General features: G+C 39.3%; 1 protein-coding gene and 1 non-coding gene across 2 annotated transcripts in view; both read left to right on the top strand.

Moving 5' to 3' along the window:
• FNBP1L (formin binding protein 1 like) overlaps positions 1–13,555 on the top strand; it is a 129,240-nt gene that overhangs the window by 7,028 nt on the left and 108,657 nt on the right. The window contains exon 2 of the mRNA XM_074381408.1: positions 958–8,244. Within this exon, the coding sequence (XP_074237509.1) occupies positions 8,218–8,244 (27 nt within the window). The 5' untranslated portion in view covers positions 958–8,217. The remainder of the gene's footprint in view (positions 1–957; positions 8,245–13,555) is intronic.
• LOC120360579 (U4atac minor spliceosomal RNA) lies at positions 6,467–6,592 on the top strand. Its single transcript, XR_005577042.1, has one exon. It is a non-coding gene; the product is annotated as a U4atac minor spliceosomal RNA (small nuclear RNA).

Raw genomic sequence — 13,555 nt, 5'->3', positions numbered from 1 at the left:
TAGCCTTTCTATATAAATGACTCACACATTGTATGATTATCTAATACTTAATTTACATGATATGACTTTAAGTTTTTGAAAAAGATTTTAGAACTATGAGAAGTTCATTTATAAACTGTTATTGCATTTATATTTATATTACTTATTCATTCTTTTAAATTTAATTTAATTTTTATTTCTTTTTTCCTTCAGATGGCATATTTATTAATTCTTATCAATTATGCTTGAACAGTTTATTAAACAAGGATAGGCTATCTAGAGGTTAGGAATTGGTTGAACTATTGTTTTAGTTGTAAACTCATGTCCTCCTTTGCTTTCCTTCTCTGTTTAACTTTTCTTTCTTTTCTTCCCTGGTTAGAGTATGAAACATTTGACTCACATTAATTAGATGATGAGTTTGACAGGTAGTCCAACTGGGATATTGTCTCTTTAATATAATTATCAACTCTCATATTATTTGTTTATAAAGTTTGAGTTAAGGAGTATCATTTTGATGGTTAGCATCTTAGGCTTGAATATTGTTTAAACACTTTTTCAACTGTCTCATAGTGTGATATTATAGGTTCACCAAGATTCCGTTGGTATTAGTGTATTTTGTTCCACCCAACTATTCTTTAAAGAACTAGGGAATAGTATATAGCAAAGCTTTGGCAGTATTGTAGGCCAATTCACAATCTGCTTCCAAAAATTTGTGGAAGTCTAAATCCTTTAGTGTCTAAAGGATTTCTCCAATCTACATTTGCTATCTAATATTTGGTTTTACTTTCTGACACTAATATTTGAGCCAATTGATATGAATCAGAAAATCAGGATCATAAATTCAAATGTTTGATTTTAATTTTCTGGGGAGTTTAATAGGGTCCTGAAGAGAATCATTAAATCCTTTAATTATGCCTTTAAGTTCAACTTTTGACTATGGTTGATAAACTTATGCAGATTCTCCTCTACTGAACACAGGGTGTTCCCAAAATGGAGCCAAAACAGCAGAAGAAGGAGAAGGAGGAGGAAAAGGAGGAGGAGGAGGAAGGAGAGCTAAATCAGGACAAGGAGGTTTTGACAAAACAAAAAGAGGAACTGAAGGATGAGGAGAAATTTTGGCAGTCTTTTTCAATTCCGAAATTATTGTAGACAAGTTTTTGTTTTTCTCTTGCAAAGAAATGACTTTTCAGAGTCTTTTTTAGAAAGTTCTAAGTACCATTGAAAATAGGTCTCCCTTTGGCATGAAGTACAAAAAAAAAAAAAAAAGAAAGAAAGAAACACACACACACACACACACACACAGAGAGAGAGAGAGAGAGAGAGAAAATAGCTTTCCCAGTGATTTTGTTTTTACTTTAGAGCTGGCTTTTTCTCAGTGTATCATTATCATCTATTAATAGCTGAGGAAATTGAGGCACTGAAAAGGTAAACAATCACTCACCCTTACTAAGCACCTCTTACACTAGGCACTGTCCAAAGCACTTTACAAAAGAGGGAAATAAGCTTAGAGATGGAGAAGAAGCAAACTAGAAAGAATTAAAGAAAGATAGCACGATGAAACTCACTGTGAGGCTGGCACAGGATGCGGTGAAAAGAAGTGTACGATAAAGAGAGGGAGATATTAGTTAGGGAGCAAATCACACTGAATGAGTATTGGATTTGGGTAGGAATTCAGTACTGGTCCTGCTACTAACTCAGCATGTTTAGACAGACTATTAGAAGTTAAGAATATGGTTTCTGGAGTCCAGCTGCCCAGGTTTGAAATTTTCTTCTTTAGCACCTTTAAGAAGATACATGGCCTCTTTGTGCCTCAGTTTACTCAGCAATAGAAGAGATAGTATTATCTCCCTCATAGGATTGTTAAGATGAGAGTTAATGGCCATTTCTATTAATAGCAGTTTAGCTTGTTACAGACTAACTCTCCTGCTGAGAACAACTAAAAACACTGCAAAATGTTTTTAGAAATAAATGACTGGCCTGCTGGGCGTGGTGGCTCAAGCCTGTAATCCCAGCACTTTGGGAGGCCGAGGTGGGTGGATCACAAGGTCGAGAGATCGAGACCAACCTGGTCAACATGGTGAAACCCCATCTCTGCTAAAAATACAAAAAATTAGCTGGGCATGGTGGCACGTGCCTATAATCCCAGCTACTCAGGAGGCTGAGGCAGGAGAATTGCCTGAACCCAGGAGGCGGAGGTTGCAGTGAGCCAAGATCGCGCCATTGCACTTCAGCCTGGGTAATGAGTGAAACTCCGTCTCAAAAAAAAAAAAAAGAAAGAAAGAAAGAAATGACTGAAAGTATTGAAGAGCTACCCAGGGAACAAAGACATTAGAAGTCAAGATCCTAGGAGGAAAGAATGCACAGAGAGAGGTAAGATGTTTGGTAATTCTTTTTTTCTTTTATTTTTATTTATTTACATATTTTTAGTTTTTTACTTTAATCTTTCTTTCCTAGTACCAATTATTATTGACTAAGAGATTGAGAAAGTATACAGAGCTGCTTGCAGTCGTATAGAACTATGTGAAGAAAAACTGCACTTCAGGGCCTATCAAAAAGGAGAGATCCTAATATATACTCCAGTTTTCCAGTTGGGATTCCTCAGAGTCTACACCTTAGGGTTGTAAATATACAAGCCATTATAAAAACTGACTCCTTGGTTCAAATCGGGTCAGTCTCTCCTTTTATTAAGGTGACCTGACTCTACTGAAACTGTCTGAAAGGGGAAGAAAGAAAAGTTAGTAAAGGGTATATTTAGAAGTTGGTTACTATGATGGTCACTTGGGACCTTGCTGTAGTTTAAATGTCCCTCCAAAATTCATGATAAAACTTGATTGCCAATACAAAAGTATTAAGAGAGGGACCTTTAAGAAATGATTAGGCCATGAAGGCTCCACCCTCATGGACCGTATTAATACCCTTATAAGGGCTTGAGGGGGTGAGTTCACTCCCTTTTTGCCCCTTCTGCCACATAAGAATGCAGCAAGGAAGTATTAGGAAACAGAAAACAAGATCTTATCAGACACCTCGATCTTGGACTTTCCAGCCTCCACAACTGTAAGATATAGATTTATATTATTTATCAATTATTCAGTCTGTGTTTTTTCTTCTTTTTTGAGATGAAGTCTTGCTCTGTTGCCCAGGCTGGAGTGCAGTGGCATAATCTTGGCTCTTTGCAACCTCTGCCTCCCAGATAGAAGTGATTCTCCTTCCTAAGCCTCCTGAATAGCTGGAGTTACAGTTGTCCATTACCACACTTGGCTAATTTTTGTATTTTTAGTGGAGTTGGGGTTTCATGTTGGCCAGGCTGGTCTTGAACTTCTGACCTCAAGTGCTCCTCTTGCCTTGGCCTCCCAAAGTGCTGTGATTACAGGAGTGAGCCACTGCACCCAGCCAGTCTGTGGTATTTTTTTATAGCAGCAGGAACAGATGAAGAGTTCCCAACATTACTGGAGACCCTCTGAAGAACTGTGTAAAACATGTCTTAGAATAGAATCATCCTACTAGAAGATGGAAAGACTGGGGCATTCTTTCACTAATGACTGCTCTCCATTCAGTTGAGGGTTAACTCTCCCACATTCCTAGGTTCCACTTGCTCATGGCTGAGTGGCCTTTTGAAGCTTTGGAGAAATCAGAGCGTAGATGGGCATGTGTTTGACGTAGCACTCTGTAAAAGCTACATGGAGCTGTCCACCATGGCTGCGCTGAAATTAGTAATGTGAAGGAGATGTGATATAGTGTATCCTACATACAGAACACAGGTACAGGTCTAACATGCATGTGATTCAACTCCTAGGAGGACAAGATAGTGAATTAGAGAAAAAAAGAGAAGAGGAGAAGAGAAAGATTGCAGAAGCAATGTCAAAATAGGTTATAGCCACACATTTTCTATTAACAAAGTCCTTCACAGGACAAGAAAAAGCAATCCTAAAATTCAGGTAGCAAAAAAAATGAGCCCATGACACAATATACTAAGCAAACAGAACAAATCTGGAAGCATCACATTATCCAACTGATATGGTTTGGCTCTGTGTCCCCACCCAAATCTCATCTTGAATTGCAATCCCCATGTGTCAAGGGAGGGGCCCGCTGGGAGGTGATTGAATCATGAGGGCAGACTTCCCCATCACTGTTCTGGTGATATTGAGTGAGTTCTCATGAGAACTGATGGTTTGAAAGTGTGGCTTTCTTCACACTCTCTCTCTCTTTTGCTGCCTTGTGAAGAAAGTATTTGCTTCTCCTTTGTCCTCTGCCATGATTGTAAGTTTCCTGAGGCCTCCCCAGCCATGCAGAACTGTGAGTCAATTAAACCTCATTTCTTCATAAATTTCCCAGTCTCAGGTAGTTCTTTATAGCAGTGTCAAAATGGACTAATATAGAAAATTGCTACCATGAGTGGGGCATTGCTATAAAGATATCTGAAAATGTGGAAGCAACTTTGGAACTGGGAAACAGCCAGAGGTTGAAACAGTTTGGAGGGCTCAGAAGAAGACAGGAAGATATGGGAAAGTTTGGAACCTCCTAAAGACTTGTTGAATGGATTTGATCAAAATGCTGATAGTGATATGGACAATGAAGTCCAGGCTAAGGAGTTCTCAGACAAAGATGAGAAACTTACTGGAAACTGGAGAAAGAATCGCTCTTGCTATGCATTAGCAAAGATACTAGCAACATTTTACCCCTCTCCTAGAGACCTGTGGAACTTTGAAGTTGAGAGAGATAATTTAGGGTATCTGGTAGAAGGAATTGCTAAGCAGCAAAGCATTCAAGAGGTGACCTGGCTTTTTCTGAAAGCATGCAGTCCATATGTGTTCACAAAGACATGGTGTGAAATTTAAACTTATGTTTAAAAGGGAAGCAGATTGTAAAAGTTTTGAAAATTTGAGGCCTGCCTGTGTAGTATAAAAGAAAAAAACATTTTCTGGGGAGAAACTCAGCCATGTCATGCAGAAATTTGCATAAGTAAAGAGAAGCTGAATGTTAATCACCAAGACAATGGGGAAAATGTCTCCAGGGCATTTCAGTGATCTTCAAGGCACCCCTCCCATTACAGACCTAGAGCCCTAGGAGGCAAAAATGGTTTCATGCCAGGCCCATCTGTGCAGCCTTGGGACATGACGCCTGTGTCCCAGTCACTCCAGTTCCAGCCATGGCTTAAAAGAGGCCAAGGTACAACTTGGGTCATTGTTTCAGAAGGTGCAAGCCCCAAGCCTTGGCAGCTTCCATGTGGTGCTGGGCCTGCGGGTGAATAGAAGACAAGAGTTAAAGTTTGGGAGCCTCTGCCTAGATTTCAGAGGATGTATGGAAATGCCTGGATGTCCAGGCAGAAGTCTGCTGCAGGGGCAGAGCCCTCATGGAGAGCCTCTGCTACAGCATTGCAGAGGGGAAATGTGGGGTTGGAGCCCCTACACAGATTCCCCACTGGGGCACTGCCTAGTGAAGCTGTGAGAAGAGGACCACCATTCTCAGACCCCAAAGTGGTAGATCCACTGACAGCTTGCACTGTGTGCCTGGAAAAGTCACAGGTGATCAACACCAGCCTGTGAAAGCAGTTGCAGGGGGTGTACCCTGCAGAGCCACATGGGCAGAGCTTCCCATGCCTTGGGAGACCACCTCTTGAAGCAGTGTGCCCTGGATGTAAGACATGGAGTCAAAGGAGATTATTTGGAGCCTTATGATTTAATTGCTGCCCCGTTGGGTTTGGGGCTTGCTGTGGCTTTTTGCTCCTTTGTTTAAGCCAATTTCTCCCATTTAAAATGGGAACATCTATCCAATGCCTGTACTCACATTGTATCATGAAAGTAACTAACTTGCTTTTGACCATTCTGGTCAACATGGTGAAACCCCGTCTCTACTAAAAATACAAAAAATTAGCTGGGCATGGTGGCGCATGCCTGTAATCCCAGCTTCTAAGGAGGCTGAGGCAGGAGGATTGCCTGAACCCAGGAGGCAGAGGTTGCGGTGAGCCGAGATCACGCCATTGCATGCCAGCCCAGATAACGAGTGAAACTCCATCTCAAAAAAAAAAAAAATGGATGTTGGCATCAATGTGCTAAAAAGAAACACTTTTACACTGCTGGTGGGAATGTAAATTAGTACAACTGCTATGGGAAACAGTTTGGAGATTCCTTAAAGAACTAAAAGTAGAACTACCATTCGATCCAGGAATACCACTACTGGATATCTTCCCAAAGGAAAATAAATCATTATATGAAAGAGACATACACGTGCATGTTTGTAGCAGCATAATTCACAATTGCAAAGATATGGAAACAACCTTTGTCTATCAATCAACAAGTGGATAAAGAAAATGTGGCATATATACATGGTGGAATACTATTCAGGCATAAAAAGGAACAAAATAATGTCTTTTGCAGCAACTTGGATGGAGCCAGAAGGCATTATCCTATGTGAAGTAACTCACGAATAGATTTTGGGGACTTGGGGAAAGATTGGGAAGGGGGTGAGCAGTAAAAGACTATATCTTGGAACCATCCTTTTCTTGGGGTTGCGCTACTGTCCAATGAGCACATAGTGAGGGCAGTACTGCTAATGCCTAACCAACACACTTGCATCAACTAAAGCTTTGCTTTATCTTGGTGCAATTTTTGGAAAAAAGGAAAATCCTTTTAAAAAAAATAAGACTACTTCTTGGGTACATTATACACTGCTCAGGTAATTGGTGCACTAAAATCTGAGAAATCACCTCTAATCAACTTATCCCTGTAACCAAAACCACCTGTACCCCCAAAACTATTGAAATAATGAACAAAAACTGAGAAAAATTCTAAAGCCACAATTCTATAATTTAAAATCTTCCACTAAGGAACTCTAAGCTAAGAGAATACTTTCACAAACTGACTCTGATCTACTCTCTATAGGATAGGAGAAGCTACCTTTTTTCCTCCAGAATGATAAAAGGATTAGATTTCTTGGGCAGTTCTAAAGTCTGGGTCCAGGAAAACAACCACCAACACAGGAATTATTATCAGTTTTAAAATTCTTCTTCTTCTTTGTCTTTAAAGTTATTCCACAGATATAAAGATCTGCTTCAAAAGCTTCAGAAACAGAAATGTTTTGGTTACATGTTTGCTTTATATATTGCAGTTCCCCCTTTCCATTAGATGTGTATTTTAATAGTTATGTAATAAAGATAAGTAATCTTCTGGCATTTTCATGCTCAAGTTTCCATTCTGGTTTTATGCATTTACCTTCTCTTTGTTACCTTAGAAGCTTTTCTTATATACAGGTCCCTCAGGTTTTTATTTCAAGTTGGCTAGCCTTAGAGGGAGAGTTTTTTTGTTTTTGTGTTGTTTTGTTTTGTTTTGTTTCCTAAGACAGCGTCTTGCTCTGCCATCCAGGCTGGAGTGCAGTGGCCTGATTTCAGCTCACTGCAACATCTGCCTCCCTCCCAAGTAGCTGGGATTACAGGTGCGTGCCACTATACCTAGCTAAATATATATATATGCATTTTTTTTTTTTTTTGGTAGAGACGGGGTTTCACCATGTTGGACAGGCTGGTCTTGAGCTCCTGGCCTCAAGCAGTTCACTTGCCTCGACCTCCCAAAAGGCTGGGATTCAGGCATGAGCCACTGTGCCCAGCTGAGAGAGAGTTTTTACATTTATTCTGTTTCTACTTGACTGGAATTGTGGGCATAGATTAAGAGAAAAAGGAAGAATTGGCAAGGACTTTTGCTTCAGGCCATGTAGAGGAAAGAGACTGGATTCGTATTTTCATATTTATTCTTTATTTTTAATAAAACAACTTTATTGAGGCATTTTTTTTTTTTACTGATCATGAAGTATTTCCTTTTTAGATGTACAATTTGATGATTAGTAGCTTTTCCAAGTGGTGTAACCATTACCCTGTCAGTTTTAGCATATTTTATGCTCCCAGTAAGATCCCTTGTGCCCATTTCCTGTTAATCTCTGTTTCTATCCCACTGGATGACACTACTTTATCTTCTGTCTCTATGGATTTGCCTATTTTGGACATTTTATGTAAATGGAATCACACACAATATGTGGTCTCTTGTTTCTGGTTTCTTCCACGTAGCACAATGTTTTTGAGATTCATCTTGACATATTATCTGTCAGTAGTTTGTTCCTTTGTAATGTTGAAGAGTATTTCATTGCACTGATAGACCATGACACTGTTAACTTCTGCTCCTCTTTCATTGGCTAGAACACAAGTCACGTGGCCAAACCCAACTGTAAAGGAAGCTGAGAAATGGAGTCTATATGTCCACAAGAATGGAGCCTATTGTGGTAAGTACAAATGCTACACATGCAAGTGTGTGTAGAAACTGCAGAGTCTGTGTTGGGCTCAGTGGCTTATGCCTGTAATTCTCAGCACTTTGGGAGGGCGAGGTAGGCAGATCACTTGAGGTCAGGAGTTGAAGACCAGCCTGACCACCATGGCAAAACCCTGTCTCCACTAAAAATTAGCCAGGCATGGTGACATGCACCTGTAGTCTCAGCTACTCAGGAGGCTGAGACAGGAGAATCACTTCAACTCCAGAGGCAGAGGTTGCAGTAAGCTGAGATTGCACCGCTGCACTCCAGCCTGGCCAACAGAGCAAGATTTTGTCTCAAAAAAACAAAAAGAAAGGAAAAGAAACTGCAGAGTCTATGTTTGAGTTGCCTTGATGAGCAACAGAACACACTCAAATTTTAAACAAATCAAAAACTGAACAAAATATATAGAAAGGAGGTATATTACTTTCCTATTGCAACTGTAACAATTTACCACAAATTTAATGCCTTAAAACAACACAGAGTCTGGTGCGGTGGCTCACGCCAGCTAGGATTCTAGCACTTTGGGAGGCTGAGGTGGGTGGATCACCTGAGGTCAGGAGTTCAAAACCAGCCTGGCCAACATGGTGAAACCCCATCTTATTAAACAAACAAACAAACAAACAAAAAAATGTATTATATTACAATTCTGAAGAGTCTAAAATGGATCTCACTGGTCTAAAATCAAGGTGTCAGCAGGGCTGATTTTTTTCTTGAAGAATTAGGGGAGAATTTATTTTCTTGTCTTTTCTAGCTTCTAGAGGCTGGGAAATTGGCTTATGTATTCATTGATTTATGGCCTTCATCCATCTTCAAAGCCAGTGACGCATTATTCTGACCTCTGCTCTGTAATCACATCTTCTTCTCACACTCTAATTCTCCTGCTTCCCCTTTTTGCCTGTAAGGACCCCTTATCAATACATTAAGCCTACTTGAATAATCCATGATAACCTCTCCATCTCAAGATCCTTAATTTAATTACACAGGCAAAGTCCCTTTTGCCACTTAATATATTCACAGATTCTGGGAATTAGGTCATAAACATTTTGTAGTTGGGGGATGCATTATGCCGTCTACCACATAAAGATTTCAGACATTGGATAACAGGCAGGATGAAGGGGAACAAATGAGGTGAACCCTACAGTAGCTTCAGTTACTGACAAAAGAGAGTTTTCAGGCCATAGCACAAGAGATGGGGACTAAAACAGATTGTGATGGTCTCTGTGAATAGAGGAAACAGAGTTGGGAATTCACACAGGGCAAGGTAGCTAGATTTCACTTGGCAGAGTACTGGTGAGGAGAGAGGTTCATGGAAAAGAGAGAACTAAATAGAGAAAGAGTTTTGGATATTTGCCAAGTTGTCCTTGAAACTTTTTTTTCCTTTGGTAGAAATGGTGTTCTCCCTATATTGCCCAGGCTGGTCTCAGACTCTTGGCCTCAAGAAATCCTCCTGCCTTGGTCTCCCAAAATGCTGAGATCACAGGCATGAGCCACTATGCCTAGCCCTTTTTGAGTCTTTAACCGAGTACTCACCAAAGTGTATGTAGAAAGAAACCATTTAGGGCTGCTGAAAGAATCACCAGAGATGAGCAGAGAGAGCAATCCCTGGAGCTCACATAGGAGTCCACCAGCCAGAGAGAAAAAATTTGCTAATACATGGGACATGAGGTGGGATACACACAGGGTACTCCTTCAGTAATGAGGCAAAATTAGCTCTAAACTAAATGCTACTCTTGTCTCATGAACAAAGCTTGAGGGAAGGCTTCAGAAGGAACTTAACTGAACAAAGCTCAAGAATATCAAAAGAAATATAAATAATGCATTATCAAATGGCATAAAACTCCATTGTTGAGGATCCAGTGAAAAATTATCAGGCACATAAGGAAACAGAAAAAAATATGACATAACAAGGAGAAAAACTACTTGGTAAAAATAGACACCAGAATGACACAGATTATCATGTGTTACTATCAATGTTTGTATCATCAAATTAGTAGGCAGTATAAGTTATTATAACTAAGTTATATAATTTATGTGTTCAAGAAGGTAAAGGAAAGCATAAGCATGTTAAAGAAAAACAAGATATACAGAAATTTAAATGAAACTTCTATAGATGAGAAATACAGGGTCTGAGATTTTTTTAAAGTACACAGGTGGGATTAATAGCAGATTAGACACTGCAAGAAAATATATAGCAATAGGAATTGCCCAGAATGACACACAGAAAGAAAAAAAATTGAACTTTGAGATAAATTCAAGTGGCCTAATGTGTGTATAACTGAAGTCCCTGAAAAGGGGGGCTAGGACAACAAAAAAATTGATGAAGTAATGAATGAAAATGTTTGAAAATGCTGAAAACTGTGAACCCACAGAACCAAGAAGCTCAATGACCCCACCCATAAGAAACATGAAGAAAACTACACCAAGGCACATTATAATCTAATTGTGATAAAGAAAAAAATCTTAAAAGCAGCCAGAAAAAAAAACACACATTACTAGAGAAGAACAAAGATTTAAAAATTAAGAATATTTTTTGTTGAAATAATGCAAACCAAAAGATGGTGGAACATTGTTGGCAAAACACTGAAAAAAGAAATCAAACTAAAGTTCTAAACCCGGTAAAAGTATCTTTCAAAAAAAGGCAAAATAAAGGCTTTGTCAGATATATAAAAACTGCCTCTTCCCTTGCTCTCCATCCTTTTTGCCATGTGAGAATGCAGCATTCAAGGCACTATTTTGGAAGCAGAGATCCGGTGTCTCATCAGACACCAAACCTGCCAGCTCCTTGATCTTGAACTTCTTAGCCTCCAGGACTGTGAGAATAAATATCTATTGTTATAAACATATATCTATATAGATATCTATATATAGAGAGAGAGATTGAGAGAGAGAGAGGAAGAATTTAATGGCAGCAGAATTTCACTACAAGAAATGCTAAAAGGGCCAGGTGCAGTGGGTCACACCTATAATCCCAGCTGAGGCGGGTGGATCACTTGAGGCCAGGAGTTCAAGACCAGCCAGGCCAACATGGTGAAACCCTGTCTTTACTAAAATACAAAATATTAGCCGGGCATGTTGGCAGGCGCCTGTAGTCCTGGCTATTCAGGAGGCTGAGGCAGGAGAATCATTTGAACCTGGGAGGCAGAGGCTACAGTGAGCTAAGATCGCACCACTGCACTCCAGCCTGGGTATCAGAATGAGACTCTGTCAGGAAGGGACGGAGGGAGGGAGAAAGGAAGGAAGGAAGGAAGCAAAAAAAAAAAAAAAAAAAAAAAAATCTGCTAAGCAGAAGGGAAGTGATACCAGATGAAAACCTGTAACTACACAAAGGAATGAAGAGAGCACTGGAAATGGTGAAAATGTGGGCAAAGATAAAATACACTTCTTGCTAATTTACAACACTTCTTTAAAAAATCATTGAAGCCATGTCAGTAGTACCAGCTACTCCAGAGGCTGAGGCAGGAGGATCACTTGAGCTCAGGTGTTTGAGACCAGCCTGAGCACCAAAGCAAGAGCTTTATCTCTTAAAAAAAAAATTGGCTGGCCAGTCACAAAAGACCACATGTGATACGGATTCATTCACCTAAAATGGCCAGAATAGGCAAATCCATAGACACAGATTAATGATTGCCTAGGGCTTGAAGGATTGGGGGAAAATGGAGAGTGACTGCTAATGAGTATGGGGTTTCTTTTTGGGATGATAAAATGATAGTTGCACAAGTCTGTAAATATACTAAAAATTGTTGAATTGTACACTTTAGATGAGTGAATTGTATAGCTTGTTAATTATCTCTCTCTCTTTTTTTTTTTTTTTTTTTTTTGAGATAAGGTATCACCGTATCACTCATGGTGGAGTACAGTGGTGTGATAATGGCTCACTGCAGCCTTGCAGCCTCAACTTCCTGGGCTCAGGTGACTCTCCTATCTCAGTCTCTTAAGTATCTAGGACTACAGGCATGCACCACTATGCCCAGATAATTTTTTGTATTTTTTGTAGAGATGGGGTTTCACCATGTTGCCCAGGCTGGTCTTGATCTTCTGAGCTCATGCAACCACTCACCTCAGCCTCCTAAAGTGCTGGGACTACAGGCATGCACCACCATGCCCAGTATATTATATTTCAACAAATTTTTTTAAAAAGATAACTAGTTATTTGAGGCAGGATTAATAACAATGAGCTGGTCACAGTGGCTCACACTTGTAATCTCAGCACTTTGGGAGGCTGAGTTGGGAAGATCATTAGAGCTCAGGAGTTCATGAGTACCCTGGGCACCATAACAAGACCCCATCTTTACAAAATAATTTAAAAATTAGCTGAGTATAGTGGTAAGTGCCTGTGGTCCCAGCTACCTGGGAGGCTGATGTGGGAGGATTGCTTGAGCCCAGGAGGTTGAGGCTACAGTGAGCCATGATTACATCACTGCACTCCAGCCTGACAACAGAGTGAGACCCCATATAAAAAAAATTAATGGTAATGCATTGTGATGCTTATAACATCTGAAGGAGTAAAATGTGTGAAAATAGCACAAAGGCAGGGGAAGGAAATAGATGTATATTGTGGTAAGATTATTATACCATACATGAAGTACCATAATTCTTGAAGGCATTTGATAATAAATTAAAGATTTATACTACACATCAATTAAATGTGATGTAAAACTACAATGAGATACTACTTCACACCCACTAGGATGGCTATAATCAAAAAGAAAAATAATTACAGGTATTAGTGAAGATATGGAGAATTTAGAACCTTAATGCACTGCCACTGCTGTGGGAATGTAAAATGATGCAGCCACTTTGAAAAAAAGTCTGGAAGTTCCTAAAATGGTTAACATAGACTTATCATATGACCCAGTAATTCCATGTCCAGGTATGTAGCCAAGAGAAATACAAACACATGTCTACACAGAAACATTTATATAAATATTGATAGCATCATTATTCATAATGGTCTAAAGGTGAAAACAACCAAATTATCCATCAACTGATGATAATGAATAGATAAATAAAAAATCTTATATCCATATAATGGAATATTATTTGTGAATAAATGGAATAAAGTACAAATACATTTTACATGGATGAACCTTGAAAACATCATACTAATTGACAAAAACAGTCACAAATTTGAAATTATTACATAATTTCATTTATATGAAATATCCAAAATAGGCAAATCTAATGGTTGCCTATAGCTGAGGAGAATGGAGAAATGGAGGGGAAGATTGCTTAGGTGTATGGGATCTCTTTTTGGGAATAATGAGAATGTTCTAGAATTGAT

This window comes from Saimiri boliviensis, chromosome 11, assembly GCF_048565385.1.
Source record: "Saimiri boliviensis isolate mSaiBol1 chromosome 11, mSaiBol1.pri, whole genome shotgun sequence".
NCBI classification, from domain to species: domain Eukaryota; kingdom Metazoa; phylum Chordata; class Mammalia; order Primates; family Cebidae; genus Saimiri; species Saimiri boliviensis.
This window is presented reverse-complemented; position numbering and strand designations above follow the sequence as displayed.